The 26,707-nt window shown below is 49.6% G+C and overlaps 4 protein-coding genes across 10 annotated transcripts; 3 read left to right on the top strand and 1 right to left on the bottom strand.

Moving 5' to 3' along the window:
* Positions 1–4,305: 4,305 nt before the first annotated feature.
* Positions 4,306–5,919, top strand: LOC114859798 (uncharacterized). The gene is made up of 3 exons (XM_029157788.2): positions 4,306–4,463; positions 4,645–4,753; positions 5,281–5,919. The coding sequence occupies exons 2-3, from the start codon at positions 4,650–4,652 to the stop codon at positions 5,717–5,719; spliced, it is 543 nt and encodes a 180-aa protein (XP_029013621.1). The 5' UTR covers positions 4,306–4,463; positions 4,645–4,649; the 3' UTR covers positions 5,720–5,919.
* A 582-nt stretch (positions 5,920–6,501) lies between these two features.
* apnl (actinoporin-like protein) lies at positions 6,502–7,449 on the top strand. The gene is made up of 2 exons (XM_029157787.3): positions 6,502–6,742; positions 6,816–7,449. The coding sequence occupies exons 1-2, from the start codon at positions 6,639–6,641 to the stop codon at positions 7,270–7,272; spliced, it is 561 nt and encodes a 186-aa protein (XP_029013620.1). The 5' UTR covers positions 6,502–6,638; the 3' UTR covers positions 7,273–7,449.
* A 3,896-nt stretch (positions 7,450–11,345) lies between these two features.
* ramp2 (receptor (G protein-coupled) activity modifying protein 2) lies at positions 11,346–16,295 on the bottom strand. Of its 2 annotated transcripts, XM_029157784.3 has the most exons (5): positions 14,624–16,295; positions 14,219–14,284; positions 12,256–12,288; positions 11,941–12,115; positions 11,346–11,858 (listed from the first exon to the last, which is right to left on the bottom strand). In XM_029157784.3, exons 1-5 carry the CDS (start codon positions 14,781–14,783, stop codon positions 11,609–11,611), a joined length of 684 nt encoding a protein of 227 aa, XP_029013617.1. In that variant the 5' UTR covers positions 14,784–16,295; the 3' UTR covers positions 11,346–11,608. The 2 variants fall into 2 exon arrangements, with proteins under 2 accessions (XP_029013617.1, XP_029013618.1); XM_029157785.3 differs by lacking the exons at positions 14,219–14,284; positions 14,624–16,295 and adding an exon at positions 12,411–14,212.
* Positions 16,296–17,051: 756 nt separating this feature from the next.
* Positions 17,052–26,676, top strand: ezh1 (enhancer of zeste 1 polycomb repressive complex 2 subunit). Of its 6 annotated transcripts, none has more exons than XM_029157781.3 (21): positions 17,052–17,645; positions 18,407–18,626; positions 18,784–18,909; positions 19,117–19,239; positions 19,440–19,557; positions 19,667–19,891; positions 19,992–20,094; positions 20,331–20,494; positions 20,571–20,662; positions 20,757–20,919; positions 21,836–22,020; positions 23,090–23,181; positions 23,262–23,290; positions 23,373–23,498; positions 24,448–24,626; positions 24,705–24,800; positions 24,894–24,975; positions 25,054–25,134; positions 25,217–25,301; positions 25,450–25,495; positions 25,587–26,676. In XM_029157781.3, exons 2-21 carry the CDS (start codon positions 18,411–18,413, stop codon positions 25,599–25,601), a joined length of 2,346 nt encoding a protein of 781 aa, XP_029013614.1. In that variant the 5' UTR covers positions 17,052–17,645; positions 18,407–18,410; the 3' UTR covers positions 25,602–26,676. The 6 variants fall into 6 exon arrangements, 5 of the variants coding, with proteins under 5 accessions (XP_029013614.1, XP_029013615.1, XP_029013612.1 ...); XR_003786545.3 differs by having other exon boundaries at positions 17,054–17,645; positions 25,217–25,344; XM_029157782.3 differs by having other exon boundaries at positions 17,055–17,645; positions 25,217–25,344; positions 25,450–26,676.
* Positions 26,677–26,707: the final 31 nt, after the last annotated feature.

Genomic DNA, 26,707 nt, shown 5'->3' with positions numbered 1-26,707 from the left:
TGACGCTGCTGGATGGGTTTTAGTCATGCTGATGTGCTCCCACTTCCCCGTCCCCAGGAGGTGACACAAATGTATTCCTATTGCACGCGGCGCTATTGATTTTCCTTAGGTGGGGGGATTAATCCTCGCCGGGCACAAATCATGTGCGAAGCAGCCGTTCGGTCCCGCTCTCACCTCCAGTGCAGGACCCCGGACGCGTTTGATCGCGCCGTAATTTGAGCGGGCGGATGCGCCGGCATGCTCTGTCAGCTTGAAGCGCCCGTCTCCAGACCCTTGGCCTCTTAAACACACATTAGCACTACATAAACACACACACACACACACAGATTAATGTCAGGACTCTGAAACATACATACATTATACATGCAGATTAAAAGCCCAGCTCTCCACGCACCTACTCAGCTGTGTGATTTCCTCCGAGCATGTTCCCTTTTATTTCCTCCCCTCCTCAAAGTGGCACCGAATGTAATCCTCCCTAATGGATGTGTAATATTTACACTTATACCATAATCGCTTAAACATTCATTTACGGGGCCATATTTCGTTGTTCGCGCCGCTGACAGCCTATTCATCAAAAAGTAAATGTGCAGAACCTCGCGCCCCCCGCAGCAATCAATCAATATGCTCCTCTCCCGGCTCCCATCAGCGCAGATACGTCTCTGGCCAATATTAATCACTGTGAAGTTTGCATAATCCCCCTTTTCCCCTGCCCGTTCCTGTGGGTTTGAGGACCTTTACCTTTACAGGACGCTGTCGAGGACTGAAGGGATTAATCAGGAATTCCTCCTCTCAAGGCTGATGAAACGGAAGGTTTATGACGCAGTAATGGGATATTTAAAACAGGGGATATTTATAGGAAGTGATTGGATCACAAGGTGAATTGATTATCTGGAATTCGGAATTCCTCCGTTGAATTATTGTCTGTGGTCAATGTACGGATGACATTAAAAAGCTTCTGTTTTACATTCTCTATGACAAAACACGAGACTAAGCTATAAATCTACCAATTAAACATAATAAGCTAATAAGCTGTTCAGACCTTTTACCACTTCATACTGTAGCTATAGCTTATTAGAGCTTTTTACATTCTGAAATTTGTCGATTCCTCTAGTTCAGTTCCAAAAGCGGCTGCATTTCTGTGCATCATCCTACTGCATCCCACTTATCGTATTGATGACAAACTAATGACTGTAATCCTTCAGTCAAGAAAACATCTCTGCTCCACTTGTCAGACTCCTTGTGTGTAAACCAGCTCTAAATGAATTTGCTCATAAAGATTATTATTGTCATCACAAAAACGCATGCGCTGTATTTCAGATTCTAACCATGCCTGGGTTTATTACGTCTCCCTCGGACCTTTTGGAAGCAGACATGTAATGTAGTTCTGCAATCCTGAAACATATGCACTGTAGTCATTGCCCTTTTCATTTGGTCCCATCAGGCACACGTCCTGTTGGATTTAGATTTTCACAGAACAACTTGTTTAATTCAGTTTTGGTCTCATATTTGGAGACTTTTGTTAAAGGTTCGCTAACTGCGCTGGATCAGGAGAAATGATTAGCATCAGGTATAAGAGCAGAGATAAAGCGCTGCTGTGTGACTGAACTAAGTGTGGCCCAAAGAGTGAAGTGTCACTGATGTTATGCATCATTAGAGCTGCACGGTGGATGACTTCATATGCAGCAGGAATGTGAATGTGCCCATAAATCATGCGGCCTTTCTTTATCATATTTCACTGCATGATTTAAAAAAAATATGTCAACCTTAAGGTTAATAAATTATCACCGTTCAGTCTAAACATCCACAGAACAGCAGGGATGTGATCATCATTCTACAGTATGTTGCAGCTCTTTTTTTTTAACTCTGGCACAACTACATCAGAAGAGTGCTTTACCCTCATGGTTGTTTTCACAGATCCTAAGTGGGCGTTTCTACATCACAGCCCGTGATGTGAACATCACATGGACGTAAAGGAATTATTTCATAACCAGGATCGTTTGACAACCAGTCTGCGATAATGAACATAAGAGCTGGGGAGCATCCTTGAAAGCCTCCTACATTCAGATAGAAGAAATGATCAGTCACTTCCCACTTCAGTTCATAAACATCATTAAATAACTTATTTGTTTGATTATTTCAGTCAAACGTGGAACCGTGTCATAAAATAACATCATTTACTCCTGACCTGCCTGCTATTAATCAGCAGCCTGTTCCTGCGATACAGTATGTGGCGTGTTTCGGGATATTTGTGTTTCTTTCATTCTCGATATGTTGTATAAACAACACGTGCTGTCATAAAAAGCTGCAAAGTCAAATTGTAAACGTGCAAATTGAGCACGAAAACATCATTTGGTGGAACTGATTCTTCTGCTGCTAATCAGTGTGGGTGCGAATAATGACTCTTTTGTAGTGGAGTAAACGACGCCAGCCTCCTGCTCCACTGTTACATTAGCTTACAGCAACATGGAACTTCACAACAACAGCTGTATAACTCTGCACCTGCATTGAAAATGAAATGTCCAAAATATACTGATCACAGCTGCTGTTTCTCACCTGACCACCAGGGGTCCTCAGTCCGTCACCTGGCTGCTGCTGTAACCTGCTTCTCACAGAGAATTTAAACCAAAGCATAAAAATAATCCGTGCAGGCTCTAGCTTTGAAGTGTTATCGTCACATTGTATCAACATAATAAGAGGAGACATAAGACTAATAAGTGTTGTGTTATAGTGGATAATTGTATATAGCGGCTGCTAGCAATAAATTGCAAAATCGTAGTTAACATGTTTAGTCTTGCACGTAACACTTTAAAAGTCTCTGCATCCTATGAATGCAGTTTGTTGATTTTGCCTCCTTCCATCATCCTCTTAATTGCCTCGTGCAGACAGTAAGAGCGTGCAGAGATAACACTAGTGTGATAAGATACAACAGACCTGCTTAGCATGAGGAGGAAATCAGGCTCTGTTCTGGCATAAATCAGGTGATGCGTTTAATATAAACACACGTTTTTGTGTGTCATTCAGAATTAGATTAGTCTTAAAGCCCACGGTTCAAGACTCTTTGTTGTCTTTCCTGTTATTTTTGCAAGCGAGGGCGATGTATTTATTCCAAATCTTACACCTTTAACTGCTTATATCGCCCCTCTTTGCACTTCTAATCGTCTCTTAGACGACTTTTGGGGCGGCGGCCGTGCTCTTTGCACAGGACGCCGCTAAGGCCGCTAATGCCGAGCGCGTCGTGTTTGTGGAGGACTTCCTGCCGCAGCCGCTGGCTCGCCATCACAACGCAAACATTTACAGACAGACGTCTGTGTAGTGCAAATGCACTTTTTTTTTTTTTGCAAATGTATGTCTGGTGCCATCTGGTGACTTCAAACGCCGAAGCTCAACGATTTGAATCCACTTCCAGACGCCTGATGTATAGAAAAGAACAGCTGCCATAATATTACTTCAACTGGCTGGCGGAATAACGAACACATCTCAAAATACATAACGTCTGCAAAACACACTTAACTGGGGGATACGCCGGGGCCACGTAATCTTATGGATAAATACAGTACAACCCTGCACAGACGCCAGCGTTGCATAATGCTCCGCTTGCACAGTGGAAGCCGGTGTCTCTTCTGCTTTGCTCTCCAGTGGGAGCGGGGCTGGCAGTGAAGGGACGGATGCCAGAGACTGTGTTGAAATTTGTGACTAATGTAGGGGAGTTTCAACAAGCCAACACCTGTAATGAAAACAAACAGGGAGCTGAAAAAAAATGTCCGGGAGATTAAACTTTCATTCCGAGCGAGTGGGAACATAAAACACACCTCATCAGGAGCGCAGCGCAGGCCCCCACAGAGCGGAGAGGAAAGCTCGTTAAAAATATATGAAATGAAGCCAATTACCTTAAGGTTTAGTCTCACTTCTAATAAAACAATAGTTTCAGATGGAGGTGATGTGATCTCTGCAGGTTGTGGTTTTTGTGGCCTCTCAGTGGCCGAAGCTAAAGGTCGATGAGCGGGGAGACGTGCAGAGCGAGCCGAGCCGGTTCCAGTGTTTGTACAGGAACCCAAAACGCCCGCGTGCTTTAATCCTCCAGTCGGTGGTTCCAACTGTAGAGCATCAGCCTGTGTTCTCACTGTGGAGCAACTTCATGACCGCAGTAGGTGTGGAGGACACACAGTCAAACCCCATTATTAAATGTGTCAATAATACGTGAATGAGGTTAATAACTCGAATTATTATTGTTATTATCACTTTATTACTGATAACTGTTTATGCACACTGTGGTACAGTTGAGTGCAGTCGGAGCCCTTGTGCTTCAAACAGACAGTGTTTGCTTGTCTGGTGGTGGACACGCCTGTGCTCGTGTTGGAACGAGTCCTGTGAAGGTGGAATCACACGCTGGAGACTCCCTCCAGAACCTGCGAAAAACCGACTTGACGCTGTTGTCTAGCAGGATTGGAGCACATCTCCACAAGGTGACTATAATAATCTGACTTCGACTGTAGCAAGAGCATAAATGAATCATGTGTCTAGGTTCTTCTAAAAAAAAACTACTGGTACATTTGTTTGTAGCTCTTGTAAAATAGCAATTGGGGTGATTTCCTTCTTAACCGAATGCATTGGGACGTAAATACTTCACTCCTGTTCCTCTCGCAGACAGGATGCCAGAAACGGCGGAGGCAGTGTCAGCGACTCTCACCAGCAACAGGAACTGCACCGTGGAAATAACGAACGTCAGCAGCGGCTACTGCCTCATCAACCCCAGGTAAATGTGCAACACAGCACACGAAGAAGAACGCGCGTACGTCACTGATTCTACAGGTTGATCGTGTTCTTTAGAGTTCGTGTAATTAAGTCTATGAAGCTTTTGTAGAAATCCCCCCTCATCTTGGTTGTGGTCTGATCTCTGGAGAGTCAGGACAAAACAATAAAATGAATAAAAGCACTCATCTGCCAGAGTTTCTCGGCGCCTCCACATTTATCCGGCGCCGGGCGCGTCTCGGACGGCCGCTTCTCATGTGTGACATCGACTTCGCCGGGAACATCCGCCGATCCATCACGCCGTGACACGCGTCGCCTCATTGCGCATTGCATGCAGGTGCACTTGGAAGTGCACGGCGGCACGGTGCATCCATCAGCGCCGGGCGCTGCGCCCTCGCAAAGTGCGCTGACAATCTCCGGCGAACTTACAAAACTGCTTTTTTTTCCCCCGCTCGTCAAACGTGCGGGAAGCGTGACACGGAACTGTCATTTGCCTCTCGCTAAGGGACCGTCTGTCATTTCCCCCCCCAGGGTCTACATGTCGAGCGGCTTCTGCCAGCACCCGCCGCAGCCCACCGTGCGCGTGGGCCGCACCGAGGTGTGCTCCTTCACCAAGGACGACAACACGGCCACGGGCGCCGTGGGCCTGCTGACCTACGACCTCTTCCACATGCAGAGCCGCGCGTGCTCCGAGCGCCTGGCCCTCATGTTCTCCGTGCCCTTCGACCACAACCTGTACCGGAACCGGCTGGCGGTGGGCGTGCTGGAGCGGGCCTGCGCCTGCGACAGGGCCCTGTACGAGCGCATGTACGACGGGAAGGACGGCGGCGGCGGCGGCGGCTTCGCCCGCGCCGACGCCAGCGGCGGCGGGCTGGAGCACGCGGCCGCGTCCGTGGACGTGAGGGCGACCATGTCCACCGTCGGCAGAGCCATCGTTAAAGTGGAGCTCTTTGATAAAATGGGCCGGTAGCGCTCGGCCTGGGCGGTTCCACCCAGACGGACGTCGGGAGACGGGAGATGAGTGATTTCGCTGTCATCCCCATTTTGTGTCCGCTGAAAGATATCAGTATCTGACAGGCAGCCCATTGATTCTCCATTAGCTCATTCCTTGGGCTCGTGTACACTCCACGCTCCCTTTTCTGATTATGGTAATAAAACATCAAGATCCAATGGCTGTGTTTGTTTCGTGTTTTTGTCTTAACAGAGCGTGCTTTGATTATTACTGATGAACAGTGATCATTTTTTAATCTCTTAGCAGGATCCGTCCAATTCTAATGAGCAGCAACAGATGGAATATCTGCATAGATGTTTTTTTAATCGGCCTGGTAACAATATTGTTCTTCGCTGGCAGTGAAACACTCCGTCTTCGGCTAAAGTGTGTGTTTCTGTGTGTGTGTGTGTGCGCCATTTGCAAAGACTTTTCAACAAAAAAAAAAAGACTGAGTCTTGATGATTGTGTTGGCTTCTTTTTTTCTCTCTGTTGCACAACAGCAGAGGAATGAGACTCTCAGACCACCTCAGTCAGTCAATCACAAGCCACGTGCAGGAGAAAATGATTGTGCCGAGTGAATGATCGCGGCTTACGGAACAGCATGAGGCCTAGTCAGAAACAGCTGGAAACGCTTCAACTTAGGGCGTGCTTGTTTTACCCCAGAGGGGAAAAAAGCAAGGTTATTTGTTCTCAGCGTCGCTATTTTGCGTGCGGAGGGCGGGCGTGTACCGTCGAACTTGGGCCGGGCTGCAAGTGGGAGCGTTCACATCACCTTTAGAGAAGGGAGGAGGAAGCAACGCCAGCAGCGCCTCCCTTTACAGGTAGCTCCGCTCCCAGTCCGAGGTGATCCTCAGGGCGAAACGCACCGTTTCTCGCACAGACCCCACACACGGCGAACATGACGGAGTCGGCCGAGGCCGCGGCGGCGGACGTGACCAGCAAGCGAAGCGTCACCATCGAAATCTCCAACCTCACCGGCAACTACTGCCTCATCAACCCCAGGTGAGCCCTCGCCCCGGCCGCCGCCGCCGCCGGCGCCTACAGCCGCTCAGTGTGTGCGTCTGTGATTTCCCAGGGTGCACCTTGAGAACGGGGACACCTACAACCCGCCGCAGCCCACCGTGCGCCCCATGAAGACCGAGGTCTGCACCTTCACCAAGGCCAGCGGCAAGGCCACGGGCAGCGTGGGCGTGCTGACCTACGACCTCTTCGAGCGCTCGCGCAACGACTTCATCGAGACGCTCGCCGTCATGTTCTCGGTGCCGTGGGACTACAACCTGTACAAGAACTGGTTCGCGGTGGGCGTCCACAAGAAGGGCCGCGCCTGCGACAAGGAGCTGTACAAGGAGATGTATTACGAGAAGAAGCAGCAGGAGCACGGGTTCGTCCGCGAGGAGGCCGTCGGGTCGGGCATCAATTACGTGGGCGACTACCTGGATGTGAAGGCCACCATGTGTCCCATGGGCAAAGCCATCATGAAGGTGGAGGTGTGGGATAAGCTTTTCACACCCGTGGGTCAGCAGGCGTACTAGTGTGTGTGTGTGTGTGTGTTGGCTTATAAAGACAGGAGGTAAAATCCCCCCCGTTAATAATCACGATGATCTCTGCTTCAATAGCGTTTGCCTTCTTAAAATGGTTGAATATGGAAATAAAAGGATGAGTCACTGGAGGAGGAGGGCGCGCGGCTCAATAAACACACACTGAAGCTGCGTCTGTGTTTACCTTCACACAATAAACCTCTTCTGAAGCTGTTTGTACATGATCGCCAGCTCCTCGCGCTCACCCGAAGCTTTGTAATTCTTTAATTGAGCAGCAACCACCTTCCTTGATGTGTTATCTCATCATCAGAGAACTTGTTCGGTGCTACTGGCACGTCCAGAGTCATTAACCTCAGGAAAACAGGGGGTTCGACAGCGTGAGGCGCGGCATCAGCTCTTCACGTGCGCCACGGGCGACGTCTGCGGCTCTGCTTCCCGCCGCCAGGCTCGGGATCCATTCGCGGCAACAGCAGCTCCAGCCACGACGGCGCCGAGATCAAAGGTTCACGCTTAGTGTCACCGCTGCGTTTGCATAGAAGTCGAACACAATGCCAGGCGTGAATGTGGCCTGGTTAATCCCCCGGCACCGTCAGGTGGTGCATAGGTGGGCGACGCCGGCTCCCTGTGAACAGAATGGAGCACTAAGCACAAACCTTTGTTTGCTGGAGCCTTCAGTGTTTACTGTACCTGCACGTAAGTCTGCTTTCATGTTTTGCATTAGGCTGTTTGCTAGTGTTTGCGTCTCGGCCGCTACAGGTACAATGCGATCCGCCTGCTTTTGTGATCATCTGAGCAGATGTGGATGTTGTGTATCAAAACCATGTGATTTGTGTTGAAGTGTTTTTTTACGTACCCACGGCAGATCAGCGTTTGTGAAGCGAAGCATAAACGCATAAACCGCAAAAATGTTCCGCTTAATGTAGATCCAGTGAGGGAACGTGAGCAGATGTTGAGTAGAACAAATGAGGATATCGGTGGATAAAAACCCAGTTCGATTCGAGTAAACTTCAGGCCTTTGACAAAACAAGCTGCTTGTGGCCTGAGCTACAATACAGTCATCTTCATATTCCTCTCTTTTAATGTGCGGAGATGTTTATTAGAAGCTAGACGTTCCCTCAGCAACACAATGCGCTCTCAAACACTGCCATCTAGTGGCCAAACCTTGTATAGGACATGATCACAGCTCACTGGTGAACTGGTTTTGTCACTCAAACCAGTCAAGTCACAACCAACTCTAACAGATACTTTAAAGTTCAGAGTGTGCGCTTTAATCTCCTTTGTCCTTCATCACGAGGAGACTGTTGCAGCTCCCTTGTCTTGACATCCAGCAGGGCCTGGCTCTCCCCGATAGCCCGCTCCGTGTTCTGATCCGCGTCAGCCCGCAGCCCCGTCACCAGAGCTCTGTTTCAGGCCTCCAGAGATCCTACGGGGCCCGAACAATGAAATCAAATCTTCTGACGCTAAGCTGGAGCTACGTGTGCCCGGCCTGTTTGCTCCCGGACTTTTCCACGGGTCATATTTTGCGGCCTGTTCATGATTCCTTCAGATGAGACGAGACGCGCAAAGGTCACGTTGCTCTTGGCGGACTTTGAAACGCCTCAGCGTCATGTGCTGTAACATTACACATAACGTCTGGGAGGAAAGCGGGCTGCCGGGGTGTTTTCTCTGTAAAGCTGTTCTGTCTGTCAACAATCGGGAGGATTGCATGTTAAGGTGTCAGTGGTTTTATCTCACACAGTTCTTTGTTGTGTTCTGGAAGATGAGTCGAGTTAAAAGAAACTACCCTACTGTAACTGAGAAGAGAAAATTCTATCCAATAAAAAAAAAATTATTTTGTTGTTGTGCCTTAATTTTAGAGAACACGTTATAGTTACACAATATTCAGCTTTAAATAATGTACATTTTTTTTGTTTTCATGCACCTTTTGTTATCATTGGCGATCAAAGGTACTGTAGGACACCTCACCATCATCATCATCATCATCATCATCATCTTTATCTTTATCATCATCATCATCATCATCATCATCATCATCATCATCATCATCATCATCATCATCATCACAAACCAGATCAATTATTCTGCTGTCAGTCAAATGCTCAGCTGGCGGCAGGACGCAGCTCCTGTGTTTCTTTGGGTTTTTACGGCTGATTGAGCCGCTCATCAACGTACAGTCGTGCTGCGGGCTCATACGCAGCAGAGCCGGAGGCCTGGGTCTCACACAGCAAAGTAATTCCATGTGTCACAGCGAATGACTCGCATCAGTGGGTGCAAACTTTTCATTTTCAGGTCAGGTCACTCAAAGCGTCAGCATGGGCGCACTTGAGTCTCTCTCACCACTAGTATTTCAGAAAAAAACACCCAAACATAAATTAAATTAGGGGGCAGCACCGTCCCCTCACAGCAAGAAGGGCCTGGGTTTGATTCCCGGACTGGGGGAGTTTGCATGTTCTCCCCGTGTTCGCGTGGGTTCTCTCCGGGTTCCTCCCACGGTTCAAAACCATTAGGTTCCTTGGTCAAGCACCTGTGCATGTTCGTACATACAATATAATGGTTCAAGAGCGACTCGATGAATTATGGCATTAATAAACCTTCATCTTACAAATTGGTAATTAATAGTAATTAACAGATCTATTTTTCTTTATCTTTGTGCCGTGCAGTGTTTGTGCCCTGTGATCAGATCTATATATACCCCATCTATATATAGTAATACAATGTACAGTTATATAAATAAGAATAAATAAATAAAGTTGAACACATATAGTCTATAGTGTAAAACTGTTTAAGTCTCCTCAGTTTCAGTTCAAACTGGTCGTGGTTTGCCAGCTTTTTCTAATTTGTCAATCAAAACCTACCCCTGCCAGATTTTATATAACAGAGTATCTCTTGGAGAGCGTGAGTATACATGAAGTGCTGCCTGATGCATTTCAAAAAGGATTCCAGCCCTGCGGCTTGGAGTCGGCCCCCTTCAGTGTCAGCGCCGAGCGTCCGAACGGGGACCTATGGGATCGTGCTCAGATCATGTGATTTGTGTATAAGTTGATTTATCTCACAGTGTTATGTAATTGTGCTGCTGCAGAAAGATGGACTCATACTACGTTTCCCTGGTGACAGTATACTTAAAAAAAAGAAAACATGAACCACTAGAGGGCGAGGTTTCCTGACTGGAAACGCTTGAATTGTGCGATATGTCAACATGGACTGTTTGATTTTTGTACTAAACATGTTGAAGCAACATATTGTTTTGTGCAATAATTTATGTCATGTGGCAGCTGGCCTGGAGAACGGGTAATGTTTTCACAATCACACACACGCATACGCAAGCAAGGAGCCCATCCTCGCACCAAACCAGCCCGTTTCCACACAAAACGCCACGCGGGCTGACGCTCACACCCAAACGCAGGCCCGCCCTGCCATGGTGGTGCCAGATGAGGGCGTGATGCACGGCCGCCGCCGCCGGCGCCGCGGACGCTCCGGCCGAACAGCACCTGAGGCCCAGAGCGGTGCCGTCTGCTCTGCACCGCAGGGGGGCCGAAGGTGGGGAACCCCAATCCCAAAATGAGTAAAATGGAGTCAACAATTCAACTTAGATTGGATTTTATTGTATAAAATAGAAAAATACATATCAAAATGAATACAGTACACAGTGAGGGTACAGTAAGTCCTGATAGAGACAGAGAACAGTCTATAAATACATATTTTAGTCTAAATCTAAAAGCTTACAGGCTTTATGGTCCAAACATAAGATTATCCAGACATTACCTACATCTTTTGTCGTTGCTCAGTGTTCATCACCGTGCCACACACACAATAAAAAGTCTTTTGTTACGGGTTGGAGCTTCATTTAACTCGTCGTTACACGACCGTGAGAACGTTTTGGGAGGGAGAGTTTAGGACGGAGAGGACGTGTGTCTGGTGAGAAACAGACAATGCCAGGAAAGAGATCAGCTTTCTGGGCGTCTCCCATGTGTAACCTTTGACCCCCCCCCAACCTTTCCTGTGTAATGACTTACACATTGTGTGTCCTCCTCCCTGCAAACATAGTGCTTTTTCCATATATCAGACATGCGGACATCGTCGTGTTCAACACGGGTCTTGTCGCAGTCGTTCATTGAAAAGCGTCAACGGCGCACAGTGCATGAGTTCGTGGTGTCACAGCTCAGTCAAACGCAGGGAGTTTGCCCGCAGGATCTCGGCCTTCGTCCGTTGCTGGCGTCCTTGAAACCTCTGCTCCTGTTCAGGGTCACTGTGAGATGGAGCAGCGTCAGTCTGTGTTTAGCGCGAAAGGGGGGAGCGCCGTCTATAGATTTACATGGCGGTTAGGTGGTCGTCACGAGCTCCCGTCCCCATTCTTGGTCTTGAGCACCACGAGGCTGACCATGATGGGGATCAGGCAGATGGGGGTCATCGCCAGCGCGAAGACGACGGCCTCCGGTGGGTCGCTCAGCTCCTCCGAGGGGCAGTCCCTGAAGTACTCGTGGTGGACGTCCACGAACAGCCGCTCCACCTGAGAGTTGGGCCACGGGATCCGGAGGCAGTCGGACATCTCCTCCGTGCACAGGCTGAAGTTGCTGTAGGACCTGCGGAGCGCGGGGGACAGAGAGGGGCCTCAGACGCGTGTTCCATCGGGGAGCGCGGGGAACGCGGCGCTCCGGTACTCACACTTTGACCAGGCCCCAGCTGCACCGGTCGGCGCTCTGCAGCGAGCCCATCGCGCCCACGAAGTTGGCCAGGCACAGGTGCTGGTTCAGCGTGGACAGGCAGTCGAGGCTCGGCTGGCCCAGCGATTGGCACAGGTCACAGATGTCTGGGCATCTGTCGGTGGCGTCCCCGCAGGCTGTGAACCGATCGGCACGAGGGGAAAAAGAGGTGAAAAAGGCAACTTTCATGCAAATTATGAAACTGCGGCAAAGGTGCGTTTGTCTTCGGACCATCGTCGGGCTCTGGATCTTTACAGGACCCGGTTATGTCACCTACCGAATGGCTCCGGCGTCACTCCACGCGTGGGTTCTGAAAGAAGGAGAGGGTTTTCAGACTGACGTATTTGCCTCATTCCCTCCATTCAGAGCACATGTCAGCACAAAGTGAGCCTCCCGCTCGCGGCGGCGGCGGACGGGAGACCACACACTCACCGGAGAGGAAGGAGAGGAATACCCCAATGAAACCAAGCGCTCCCTTCATGTCAGAAAAAACGAACGGAGCTGCGCTTCCCCCGACTGGTGAGCGTGTACCATAAAGCTTAACCTCTTCGGCTCTGCGCGGCGAGGCATAACAGGAAACCCGGCAGGATGGAGGAGACGCGGGGTAACCGTCGGTTACCAGATGTCCAAACAGTGTTACCCGCGGTTACCAGATGTTCCTCGAAGATCTGTCTGACAGCCCCTGTGCCTTGGCAGGAGCTCTTCCCCTCTCCAGCGCACGTTTCTTTGGGGTTTTCTTCCTTTTTTAAAGGGGAGGAGGCAACAGAGATTGTCCTCTTCATTCTCCCAAATAAAAGAGAGCACACCCAAGCTGGGCTGGACTCACATCTGAAAACCCTTACTCTTTAACTCTTGTTCTGCTTTTTAGTCTCAGTTTCTCACAGTCGAAGGGCCTGGCCGGCGCACAGCATGGGATTTATTTGCCTTTTGGGCCGCCTCTGCCAAATAGGAAACATAAGTAAACATTTAGGGCTTAGCGTTTTTCGGGGGCGGCTGCGATCGTGACTGTGCAGGGCGAGCGGCGCAGACGGCCGCGATTTTCATATCTGGGTTAATTCCACCGAAGCCGGAGCACAGTGTTGAGCAGCTGTTTTAAAGGCTCGCCGCATTCGCATGCATGAGAAAAAAAAAAAGCCCTAATAGTTCCACCACAAGTGTGGGAAACGCTGCTCTTTGTTGTCCTGAGGAGCTCGTGACTGTTCCACGTCTGTGAGGTCATTGCTCACTGTCGCCACTCACCACTTCTAAACGCGCTGGAAAGACTGGGCTCCATTGATTAAGTGAAAAGTGAAATGTATGGCGCATGTTTTCTCACGGCCGAGCTTGTTAATTTATGTCACCGAATCCACATGCTGGGCCTCACACAACATCTGTTTGCCGAGCAGCATTTTGATTTAGTAATGACATCAGGAAATGTGTCTTTTCAGCGGAGGAGGAGCCGAGAGGTTTTTTTTTTTTTTTTTGTGGGGGGGGTGTTGGCAAAGGGAAGTAGGGGGACAGTCAGGGGAAAGAAAAAAAAAAAAAGAGAAGGTGCAGGATGACGAACAGCGAGAGCTCCAAAGTTCCAGTTGTTTCACAACCCGGAGTTCACGGGTCGATCGCAGACGTTGCATGGGGTGAATGACGAACAAACGCAGGAAGTGGAGCCAGGTGGGGGCCGCTCATAATGAGGTTTCAGTTAACCCCCGACCCCGAACCATTGGGGGGGGGGGGGGGGCTTGTGTCTACTGCTGTTGACCCCCTCGCGGGTGGAGACCTCCCCGGGAGTTTGTCTTGGACTCTCACGACACTACGCACGGGGAGATCTTGGCAGGAAAGCTGGATCTCCAAGCGTTGCTTGCAGGGTTCGTCCGTTCCAGGCCCGGCAAACGAAGCCCGAGGAACTGAGTCAAAACAACCCCACAGCGCTCGCAAACACACAGAAACTAGTTGTACTTGTAAAAGACGTGAATTGTATTCCTCGGGGGTCTGAAGGCAGGCGTCTGTGATTGAACCACATTTTCATTTTGAGAATAAGAACAAAACATTGTTTGGGAAATGGATGATGTTTCCATTAGAACGTGTTATGAAATATTGCTTTGTTGATCCTGTTTTTATCAGATACTTTACAGTGAAATTTAAGAAACATGTTTAAAATGTGAGTGAGGGGTTATGCTTGTTTTTCAGTTAAGTAGGAATGATTCACACATCCTAGTGTAGTAGAAATAGAGTGTGTGAAATCGAGTGTTTCTTTCACATACCTGTAGTTGTGTCAGGCTGCACAGTCACCTTCTCATCCACCAGACAAACCACCATCGTGCATCCTGCTGCAAGAGCAAGAAAAGGACAGCGAACCTGAAGATTACAGAATGAACTGAACTATGATCCTGAAGGAACCTGTTTCAAAAGTCTGGGACCGAAGCAAAGCTGAAGGGAAACGACAGGACGTGGACGCATCCTCCCTTTGTCTCGCATCGTTCAGCGGAACTCTTAATATGATCGTGACATGTTAAGGTCAAATTTTCACAAAAATCACTCTAAAATAATGATTCAACCAAAATAATGTAAAGAAATAATATAGTATAAAGCCTATCATGGAATTCTCTAAGCCCCATTGTTTTGCTGCAATAATAAGCAAGTACTTATATCATCAACCTTCAACTTACCCAAGATGAGAAGCGTCACAAAACCCCCAGAAGTGATATGTGAGGAACTTGTGGCCGTCATGTTGCTTGACAATGCTCTGTCCCTCTTCCCTGTTGGGTAGGAATTAAATATCTCAACCTTTCTGCAGGAAGAGTCTATTAAACAACAGGAAGCCCTCATTTCCGAGGATGGGCGGTTTCACCAGACAGAACAGAGAGCCTCTGATTGTGTCCACGCCGCTGTGGTCCATTAGTTCGCTCTCATCTCTCGCTCTCTCTATCTGCTGCTTTCACTTCTACCACCTTTGTCTTTCTCGGGAGAAGCCAGATGTTCTTTTGATTCGGAGTTTTATCAGTGCAAGCAATTTATAGACGCCCGTAAAGTTTCACGCGGCAGTGGCTCCTAAAAGCAGGTGACGCATTTTGTTTTTTTGTGAATACAGTATCTGAAATCTGCATCCTTGGTGAGATTTTGGTGATGTTTCACGTGAAAGGAAACTTGGAACATTCATTTTGTACTGAATGTAAGTTTCATCCCCAGCGGTTCTAAAGGCTTTTTATTCATAGAAATCTAGTACTTGATTGAAGCACAAATAAAACACAGAAGAAGCAGAGTTGGTCCTTTGCTCCATACATTCTTCCTTCTTCTCTCACAGTCTAACTCCACCACTGAGTTCGGGGTGTGTTTAGCTTTAATGGCAGACTTGGCTTGAAGCTGCTAGCCTCAACCAGAGGTGAGGGGTGGGCTGCAGAGGTCTGCTAAACTCCACTCGACCCAGGCTCCAGTGACATAATTCTAGGCAGTTTATCAGACTCTGGGCAGCTGCTGCTGCTGGAGCCGCAAAAATGTAATTCAACGTTATCAGAATATGAATTAGTAGCTTGCAAAAAACAGCCTCGCTGCGTTTCAGTAGCGTCTGTGTCGTGTGTTACTGCAGATCACACTTTCCAACCCCTCTTCCTGTCTCTGCAGTGTGGAAATCTGTCTTGCGGTGACCAAGTAATATATTAGTTTTTATCTGCGCTGTGTTGCACCATGCGTGGCTGACGACAAGCGCCCACTTCCCACCACGTCTGAGTTTGACGTCACGCTGAGCTTCTGCGGTAACAAAGAGGCAGCAGGGATGTCCAGCGTGGAACCAAAAGGGCTCGTCCGCGATGGGTGTTCTTCCTCAGCTGCTGCGCTTGGGACACGGCCAAGTTCTGGAGCGCTCGGCCAGAAATTGCTTCCACATTTCATTTTGGATAAAGGAGGCTGCTCTTACTTGATGTGAATGATTAGATGTTTTTTTTTCTGAACTCTACAGATACACGCTTAAAAACGTGCCAATCAAAGCTGCAAAGTTGCCAAGACACACAGATAATATTACACAGAATTCAAAACTTCCTGCGCACTTGTCTGCCGACGGCTGTTTGGCTTTTTGTTCACTACAGCTTCATTTAATGGTGTTTGATAGAGTGGGGTGCAACAGCAAACACAAGCAGTCGTGTCTGTATATATGACATCATATCAGAGCAGGCTCAGCTAGTTTCCTTTATCCAAGGTGGACGTGTGTATGAGCACATGCGGTCCCACGGTGAAAAGCGGCTGTTGAGCGCCACCCTGTGTCAAACAAGTCACATTTGTGTGGTTTCTTCCTTGGATTTGGAATAAAATTAACTAGTGACACTGACATTAACAAAAAAACTAATAATAAATAGACTAAGTTTTCAAACATACAACACTACCTGCATTTTTTTTTTTGCTGAGTATGTAAGAAAGTGTAAAAAAATTATAAAAACATTTTAGAAAAATAAATTTAATTTAAAGATTATGCTGAACATTTGGTGGCTGTTTTCCCATGAGGAAACTATCATGAGGTGCTGTTATTTGCCAACACTTTACCTGTTGTTGTTTGCTCCAATCTTACAAAAGGATGTGACGTTTGGGAACCGTACACAAGCAATTTTCAGTACAATCTGTACAATTATTTTCAAGGGGATAATGAATCTAAATCGTCAAATTCCTCTGCTAAATGTGGATCTGGGGTGTTCCGCTGTTCGAGGAGTGATCGATTCGAGAAATTAAATTGTGATTTAACCGTAATTTTTGTCACGATATCCTGTCAGTTTTCAACGAATTTGGAAATTTACGCGAAGTCCGTGAAGGCATCACTGGTGCGGGGAGCCACACAGGATCCACTGTGACGAGCGCAGCCTGGAGGAGAGGCGCGGAACAACAACGGGGCTGTTTAGCATCCGAGGGTCCAGCGGAATGTTAAGCAACCGTAGCTAGGATATAGTTTTCAACAATTAACTTTATAATTTTTGATTCTTATTTTTTTTTGTTCATTTTAAAATCTGCACGTTTATGAAATGTTTTTACATACTGTCCTGATTCTGTCTCTTTCCCCAATAAAATATAACGATACCATAATTATTATGTAGCACTTCTTTTAATGGTGGTGGTTTCACCGATTTCATCCCATCGTGTATTCCCACTTCGCTGCTCTATTGCCGATACGATTACCGCGGACAACCCGCTCCAACTTCTTCCCGAACCTGACGCTTAGTCGCCGACTGCGCCGCACACAGCGGCTCGCTGCCCGCACGCATTTAAGATGGTGATCTAGCTCCGCGGACAGTTGCATCAGTTCCTGTGTGTGCGCGTACATGGCCGTGCCGCGGCCGCTCCACGCTACTTTTTAATTCCCAGGACGCAGAATAGTAATAAATCCTCCTCGGCAAGGAAAGGCTGCGATCATAATAAAGACGTCACTCCGCCGCTCGCGTCGCCTCAACCGGACCAAGTGCGCAGCTATTTGTGAGCTACAACAACAACAACAACCTCCAGCACCATGCCCGTGGATAACGCAGGGATTTCTCAGAGATCCCCTCGTCGTGTGGAGACGATATCTGCGTCAGACCCGAAAACAGCCTTTAATTGTTCCGGATCTTTCTACTAAAAAAGAAAGAGGAAAAAAAAAAAAGAAAAAGACAGAGGGACTTGGTCGCGCTGCAGCCTCTTGTCGCAACAAAGAGGACGCGAGACGTGGAATTGAAGGTATTTAATAACTGCGACACTGGATGTGCACGCGCGTCCGCCACAGCGAACGCGTCGTCATTGTGGCGCTCGGTGCGCAGGTCTTCGCAGCGATCGCGTTTAAATGGATACTGTGGGGCTTCGCACGGGGCTACGGCTACAGGACGTAGCGCACTTCATGGCGTGTGCGCCAATCTTAGTGTTGGGAAAAATGACCGGGGGCAGTTTTTGCAGCGCACTTCAGGCCTTCGCACTTATCTGCCGCTGTGTTTGATCCCGGGGTGGGAAGTTGATGCTCATTAAGGCATTTACGAAACGAATCAAACTGTACTACGCACTTTTCTGCTCCGCTTCGTATTGCTTTTCTGAAGAGGCACGCCCACTCCGGAGCAATGTGGCTGCCCCGTGTTGTTGAATCCAAATGTGTTTTTTTAATTTAAGTTGCACAACATTTACATTGGGAGCGCGTTTGTTCCATATTCGGACAGGTACGTTTAAAACAGGCTAAATACACTACCGTCAACAGTTTAAAGCTTTTCTCTTTTTTTTTACATTACATGTTGTTTTGTTTTGCCAACGAAAGGGGGCGCTCGTTCAAGTACATTCCAGCTAAAGTGAATGGGGAAGTTTGAGGGAGGGAGTAGTTTATACTGTGTATGTCAGTAGCTAGGATGTATTATGATCATTCAACCACATGGAAGAAGCCCATCGACTGTTGAATATGAGCATAAATACTTAATTCTGATTGCAACTTAACCGTTTTGCCACTTCTGTTCATAAAGAATCATGGAGGAAACGGCTCCTGCAGCTCCACCTCCACCTCCACCTCCACCTCCAGCCCCGTCTCCGGCTCCCAGCGCTGGCGTCGCCCCACTGCCTCCGAGGCCTCAGCCTCCCTTCTTCATCCCCTCCCGCAGCCTGCTGGAGTGGAGACGGAGGGTCAAGTCCGAGTACATGCGCCTTCGCCAATTAAAACGCCTTAAAAAAGCCGAGGAGGTTAAGGTGGGTTGACGTCACCGCTGACTGTTCTGCTAATTTAAAAATAAACACTTTGTGTGCGTCACGTGGGTGAAATCGCACTAGGTGTGTGTCTAACTATGCGCCTGGTGCACGTGTCTTACAGGATGTGTGATGAGCTCTGTGTTCTGTTTGTTCCTAGACCTTGTTTATGTCCAACAGACAAAAGATTGAGAAGCAAACGAGTCTCCTCAACGCCGAGTGGTCCAAGCTGAGGATCCAGTCCATCCCTCTGTCAACATCTGCTGGAGCTCTGGCCAATAAGAAGGTGCGTGTTCGATGTGCTCTAATTACCAACTCATTGGTAAACATATAAGGAAAACTATCAATACAAGGAATGGATCCCAGCTTCTGCCCTCTGTTGTGTTTGCTTGGTGTATTTTCCCTGCTGGGGGGTCGGGCCGCGCGTTTACCCCCATGTATAAATTCCAATAATAACTGAGGATGACTCACTCCACATCTGGCGTCCGCACAGACGTGCACGGTGGAGTTCGGCTTTCCGGGGTTCAAGGCTCAAGCCGTGGCCTCGAGGTCGCTGCCGACGGTGGCAGGAATCCCCTTCATGTACTCATGGTCACCTCTGCAGCACAACTTCATGGTGAGAACTAAAAAGCCTCGGCCCACTTTACATTTGCTGCTTCCAGTTGAGAAGACATATTAATGAATGATAATTATTGTATTATAGAACATCCAAACCAGTCAAGACATCTGCTCACAGAACAGAACTAATGACAACTCAGCACCTTGGTTCCAGCCCTTTTGTGCACTTACTCTAGGTGACAGCCGTTTTATTTGTAGGTGGAGGATGAGACGTTCCTTCACAACATACCCTACATGGGTGACGAGGTGCTGGAACAGGACGAGGCCTTTTTAGAGGAGCTCATTGACAACTATGACGGTGTCCATGGGGACAGAGGTTTGTGCTCCAGCTGATTACGCCAACACGGCTCCTTCCATTACCCAACATGCATTGCATCTAATTTTAGCAGATCACATACTAATGATGTCACTGAATTGCGTCCCAGAGGGGGGCTTCATCAGTGACGAGATCTTCAAAGAGCTGGTGGAGGCCCTGAGTCAGTACTCTGACCACGAGGAGGAGGAGGAGGAGGAAGCCGCGACCCCGGCGGAGCCGGCGGCGAAGAAGGACGAGGAGCGGGCGATGCGGAGGAGCTCGGCGGAGGGTTCGGAGGAGTCCAAAGCGGGCGCCGTGGCGTTCGTGAGGAGGAAGAGGAGGAGCACAACGGAGGGTGAGCAAGACTCGGACTGCACACAAACCTCAGATATGGCCTGGCTCTAGTTACACAACCTACTGAGCGACCGGGCCTCTAACCTATGTGTCTCCCAAAGTGCGGGACTCGTCCGGCAGCAAGAAGATCCCCAACGATAAGATCTTCACAGCCATCGCCTCGATGTTCCCCTACAAGGGCACCATGGAGGAGCTCAAGGAAAAGTAAGAGAAGGGGGGGGGCAGTGAAAGCGGAGACGCGACAATGCCGAGCGGGGCCGTTGCTTAGCGTTCACCATGGAGACGGGAGCTGTCCGGGAGGAGAGCGAGAATGGCGGCTCCCTTTCAGGCGCCCTGAGTCAAAGAAACGGTCGCATCAGCATCTGAAAGAGCCTCGGTTGGAGGAAAAAAAAATGTATAGCCTCGCTAAAGAGCCCCCCCCCTCCTCCTCCCCCCAACAGGTACAAGGACCTGCTGGAGCCCTCCAGCCCGGTGAAGCTGCCCCCCCTGTGCACCCCCAACCTGGACGGGCCCTTCGCCAAGTCCGTGCAGCGGGAGCAGTCGCTGCACTCCTTCCACACGCTCTTCTGCCGCCGCTGCTTCAAATACGACTGCTTCCTCCACCGTAAGAGCGCCGGCGGGCGTCTTTTAGCCTAGCCAGCCGCTCCCCGCCGCGTAACTGATTGTTTCCGCCCGCGCAGCCTTTCACGCCACGCCCAACGTTTACAAGAGGAAGAGCAAGGAGATCCGCATGGAGGCCGAGCCGTGCGGCGTCGACTGCTTCCTGCTGCAGGTGGGAGAAAGTCCACAGAGGCCTCCTGCACGGTGTGTGTGGCCGTTGTCACTTCATCGAGTTCTGCTTTCTTTTAAACCCTGCGCCTGTGAAGAAAGGGGCGAAGGAGTTCGTCTATCAGAACATGTTACGGTCGCAGAGGTCCCGGGGGCGGCGGAGGCAGCAGCGTCCCACCAGCTCCAGCTGTGCTGGACCATCTGGCTCTGCTGAGGAAGGGAAGGAGGACGACAGTGACCGCGAGACCACCTCCTCCTCAGGTAAGAAGACATGGACGTCTATCTATGAGGCTGTTTATTAATGGGAGACTGCCCCAGACTTCAGTGAGCAACCGTACAGTAAAGGCACAGTGTTACTGAGACTCTGAGTCACCGTCTGACTGGACCAGTGGGAGGAACGTTTACCATAATGCGCCCCCCCGGTTCCTGGAAGGACCACGTGTCCGACCGTCTGCACCTCTTCGAAGAAAAAAAAAATTTGGCTGGAGATGATAGCCTCTAAATCGCATCCTGCGCTCTCTCGCCTCGTCCGTCCCGTCCCAGTACCGCGGCTCAGGCCAAGCAAAATAAACCAACGGTACGTTCCGCGCCAGCGTAAACACTTTGTCCCCTCTCGCAGTGGTCCCACCTTCATCATGTGACGCTGCAGGGGAGAACACCCCCCCCCCACCCAGAGCTCCCAGGTGGACGCTCTTTCCCTCGCCGGACGTCTCTGTCAGCTTTGGAAATGTGCTCAGCCAGTGACTCAGCAGACGCTCGCACACGTGTTGAGCTAATGTGGAAGAAAAAACAGATTGTGGAGCAGATTAATGAAGATACTCCAAGCTGGAGCATGTGGCCGCAGCAGCGCTGCATTCAGCCTGTTGCCAGGCAACGTGGAGCTCTCTGCCTCTGGCTGTGGGTGTACAGCATTAGTCTGAGTATCCGAAAAGCTAAGCCGGAGCCCGTGTTCCCTGTAGTGTGTCTGCGTGCACGCTCACGTGCACAAAAACGGCGTCCAGGAATAACAGAGCGTGCACCGACGTGGGGATAAATTACAGTGTGGATGAAAAGCCGTCCAACAGCAGATAATAGCAGTGTTCCTCGCTGTATGTCCTGCACTGTGTGCGCGATCGGGAGCTCGTTTCAAAGCGTGTCCGACACTTCCCGTAGTTCACTGTTTGTGTTGGTGCACCAGAGGGGAACTCGCGGTGCCAGACGCCCACCAAGCCGCGTCCTGGGGACGACGAGCGGGAGCAGCCGGCGTGCTGCGTGGTCCAGTGGAGCGGGGCCGAGGAGTCGCTCTTCAGGGTGCTGCACGGCACCTACTTCAACAACTTCTGCTCCATCGCCCGTCTCATCGGCACCAAGAACTGCAAAGAGGTCAGAACGCTGCTTAAATGTCGGGTATCGGATGTTTTCCTGGCTCGCGGTGGGCGGTTTAAAAGCAGAGCCAGGTATATTGTCTGTTCTCGTAACACAGAACTATGAGCAGCACACACGCAACCCGTAAGCAAGCTGGAAAACAAGTGGATTTAAGCTAAATGAGGGGAAAAAGCAGTAAAAGTGCCACAGCTGTGAATATCGTGGTGCCTCATCTGTTGTGTAGTATCTGCAATACCAGCTAAATGTGAGTAATAGCTCCTTTTTAATATGAGGCCTAGTTGTTTTGAAACAAGAAGTTGAGTCGTACGTAGCATTTTAGTCGCTATTGCGTCTTTGCACGTAATAACACACGTAACCTGCGCCTGTGGTTTTTATGGTGTGGATAATTAGGCTGACTGCACCCAGAAAGGCATGTGACACTATAAACAGGATGCAGACCAGATGTGACATCCCTCGCGTTCTGGTGCAACGCAGCCGTTCGGCCGCTCGTGTTCCTCGGACGTACGGTTGGCGAGCGGCGCGGCTGGAACAGGTAGAGCAAACCTGGGCCCGCGGGACATGAGATCTGTGGAGGCCGCACGAGCCCGTCGGACTTGGGCCCCGCTGGTATCCACAGGGCCCCACCCACTGGTTTACTGGGCAGAAAGGCTGGAACCAGCTGCATCATTATGCATGTCTGTCCTAGGGAAGAGGCCAAATGTGGGTTTTGGCAGCCGTGTGTGTGTGTGTGTGTGTGTGTGTGTGTGTGTGTGTGTGTGTGTGTGTGTGTGTGTGTGTGTGTGTGTGTGTGTGTGTGTGTGTGTGTGTGTGTGTGTGTGTGTGTGTGTGTGTGTGTGTGTGTGTGTGTGTGTGTGTGTGTGTGTGGTCAGATCAGAGCGTTCAGAGGGTTCTGATAGCAGAGGAGAGGGCAGGATGTTCTGTGGCGTGATGTGCTTTTCGGCTCGGGCTGCACCGCGTTACACAACACCAGCCGCTGTGGAGGGAGGAGGATTTCATCACAGCGGACCTCATTCGGGGTTTTTTTCCACACGCCGTCATTGTTCCCATTGATTTCGTCTGTCCGCAGGTGTACGAGTTCGCCGTGAAGGAGGTTCTGATTCATCGAGTCCCTTTGGAGGACGGCGGCATCTCGCCCCAGAAGAAGAAGAGGAAACACAGGCATTGAAGAAAACATAACCATTAAAGTGAAAGAAGCAGATGTGGGAGCGTTTTTGACATTTGTTTGTTGGTCTTTGCAGGTTGTGGGCGAAGATTCAGCTAAAGAAAGGTGCATAATGATCCTGATAGTAGGCACCAGTGCTCGTGGGTCTGTTGTGCCTGGCTGAGAGCTTTGTCCTCTGTTACTCCAGATAACTCGTCCAATCAGGTGTACAATTACCAGCCATGTGACCACCCCGACCATCCGTGCGACAGCTCCTGCCCGTGTGTGATGACCCAGAATTTCTGTGAGAAGTTCTGCCAGTGCGAGAACGAGTGTGAGTCACCTTTTTTTTTTTTCTTTTTTTTTTTTTTTTTTTTTGCGTGTTCGTCCCCACCCCTCACTCGTTGCAAATAATTAAGGAGCCTTTTGTCGTCATACTTTCCAGTAAAAGCTCTTCCGCGGCTTTAAATTCCTTTTCATGCCAGGCCACAATAGAGCGGGGCATGGGAGCGCAGAGCACATCTGCAGCCGTGAGAGGGGATGCTGTCCTCCGGTGGTGGGAGTGAAGGGGAGGGGGGCGTCTTTTGAATGGAGAGTCACATAACGACCCAGGAGTGCGATTTCAAACACGTCCACACGGTGGAGAAACCCTTTTTTTTGCTTTTCACCTCTGGGGAGCCAGGCGAAAAGCCAAATAAACATTTTGACAGTGGGATCCACCCCCCCCCTCCTCCCCCTCCTTCTTCCCGTAGAAGAGGAGAGCCGGGTCCAAACAGGAAGCAGCTCCCCGCTGCACATGTGTGTGCGCTCCGACGACTTGGAGCGAAATCAAAGGGCTTCAACAGGCTCTGTGCCTAATGCACAACATCATCTCCCAACATCAGTATGAGTCAGGCAGCTCCGGCTGAACACTGATGATACAGACACATAAAACCCACACAGCTGGGGAGAGGTGGGGGGGGGGGCGCTCAGATGGCACGGCATGGAGGACGACGGCTGTTTGAAAGGCCCCGCAACCGACAGTTTCCAGCAAAGGTTGCTGGAACCGAACTTGATTATTTTCCCTGCTCCGTCGGCCCAGAGGGCGTTGCGTTCCACCCTGCAGAACTGCACTTTGTGGCATCTGCCAGCAGAGGTCTCTGGCTGATGAGCTTCCCAGCTGGGCTCAGCCCTCCAGCTTCTGTGCTGCAACTGTATCGAGAGATCGAGTCATTTACTGTGATTCAAAGCGTATACATAATGTATTTCTGCATTGAGCAGGTGCGTGTCTTTATGCTTTCCAGGCCAGAACCGCTTCCCAGGCTGCCGGTGTAAGACTCAGTGTAACACGAAGCAGTGCCCCTGCTACCTGGCCGTGAGGGAGTGTGACCCGGATCTGTGCATGACCTGCGGCGCCGCGGATCACTGGGACAGCAAAGTGGTCTCCTGCAAGAACTGCAGCATCCAGAGGGGCCTGAAAAAGGTGGAGCATCGACGGGTTGCTGTAGAACGGGTCGTCTGTGGGCCAGAGTTCTAACCCGCCGCCGATTTTCTCTCGTAGCACCTGCTGTTGGCCCCGTCGGACGTGGCCGGATGGGGCACCTTCATCAAAGAGCCCGTTCAGAAAAATGAGTTCATCTCAGAATACTGTGGAGAGGCAGGTGTAGGCTGATTAAAAAAAATAAATAAATAAAAAAAGCTTTGCTAACGGTACTAAGGTTTGATGTATAATATGTGTGTTTGTGAGCAGCTGATCTCCCAGGATGAGGCGGATCGACGTGGGAGGATCTATGACAAATACATGTCCAGCTTCCTTTTCAACTTGAACAACGGTAGTTGTCCCTATGATGTAATAACAGACCCCTATGGAGCCATAATACAGAATCCTAAACGTGATCTGTTCTTCCCAGACTTTGTTGTGGATGCCACACGAAAGGGGAACAAAATCCGCTTCGCCAACCACTCCGTCAATCCCAACTGCTACGCTAAAGGTGAGTCTGCAGCCGCCACCGCCGCAGCCGCCACCGCCGCCGCGCGTCCGTAGCTGATGCAGTGTCTCGCTGCCGTTGACAGTGGTGATGGTGAACGGAGACCACCGCATCGGCATCTTCGCCAAGCGGGCGATCCTGCAGGGAGAGGAGCTTTTCTTTGACTACAGGTAGAGTCACGGGCCCTTTTTGTGACTCTCCACCAGCTTCAAAGTAAAATAAATACTAAAAGAAACCCCAGGCTGCCGTGCCGTGTGACTGGATAACTGGTTTCCACTCATGCTGTTGGCTAACGCTGGCTTCATCTTCTCCCAACAGATACAGCCAAGCCGATGCTCTCAAATATGTCGGGATAGAGAGGGAGGTAGAGATGACTTAGCGACACCCGCTGCCGCCTCCAGTAACCCCTTCTTTCCTCCATAGTCGCCCACTAATGCTTTTGTCCCTCTCTGCAGCAGCAGCACCTCTAGCTGACAAGAAACAGCCCCCTGTGCTGCACGTCCAGAAATAGAAAGTCCCCCGCTCGCTGTTTGCAGGCGCTCGTTCCTCGGCCTCCTCCTCCAGTGAACCCCCCCCCCCCCTCTGCCCAAAGCCACCCATCGCATAAGCCAAGCTTCTGAAACTGAACTATTTAAATGGAAACGCTATGAATTCGCACCCCCCGTCCCCACATCACTCAGTGTCCCCCCCCCCAGTTTTGTTACTGTACTGGCTTTAGTTTGACCGCTCAATACGTAAAATGCGAGCTTTATCACCGCGCCCGAAGGCGATCGGTGAACTGCATGTACTGTCTCTTGGAACCATTAAACACAGCGTTGCAGCATTCGCTTCCGTCAGACGCCGCTCTGTGCAGTCCCTCAGTATCGTACTGTGACGTTGACCCCTCGACCCCCGGCTGTTGATCGGGTCTGAGAGCTCGACCTGTCCCTCGAGTAAACATTTGCAGTGGCTCGCCTTTATGGTCACATAAGTAAATGGTGCATTTACAGCATTGTTCATGCGAAAGGAGAAAAAAAAATAATAGGCAACCAGACGAGAAACCGACTGACTGAATGTAACCTAGACGATGGCGGCGTTGATCTCATTCCTCTTCTCGCTTCACACATCACCCTGTTCTTTTGGTACTCTGACGTCTATATGCACATGAAGCATCATGTTTACATGCTGGTGAAGCCTTCACACCTACTAAGGCGAATAATTAATAAATAAGCAAGTCACAGAATAAATGTCTTCCTTTTTAAGAAGTGCCAAACGAGGTCATGCAGAAAGAGGCTCGACAGCAAAGGAAACAGCACAGAGAGGAAAACCTCTGCACGGCCAAAACCACAGAAAAGGCAAATTTAGCAATGTTTGACCAAATAATATTCCCCCCACATGTGAATAGAAAACATCATTTGTTCTGTTTTTGATTTTTTGTAAGTCCCACGTTTGTTTTTCACGTGCAAACATTAAAGCCCACGTTGAAAGGAGATGAGCAAAAAGGAGTTTACTGCTATGTACAGTGTATGCCTATAAAAAATAAAAGTTTAACTTTATACATTAAAACAGTCTGTGTGCGTCTCTGTGTGTTAGATCC

The sequence above is a fragment of the Betta splendens genome, chromosome 8 (genome assembly GCF_900634795.4).
Source record: "Betta splendens chromosome 8, fBetSpl5.4, whole genome shotgun sequence".
NCBI classification, from domain to species: domain Eukaryota; kingdom Metazoa; phylum Chordata; class Actinopteri; order Anabantiformes; family Osphronemidae; genus Betta; species Betta splendens.
This window is presented reverse-complemented; position numbering and strand designations above follow the sequence as displayed.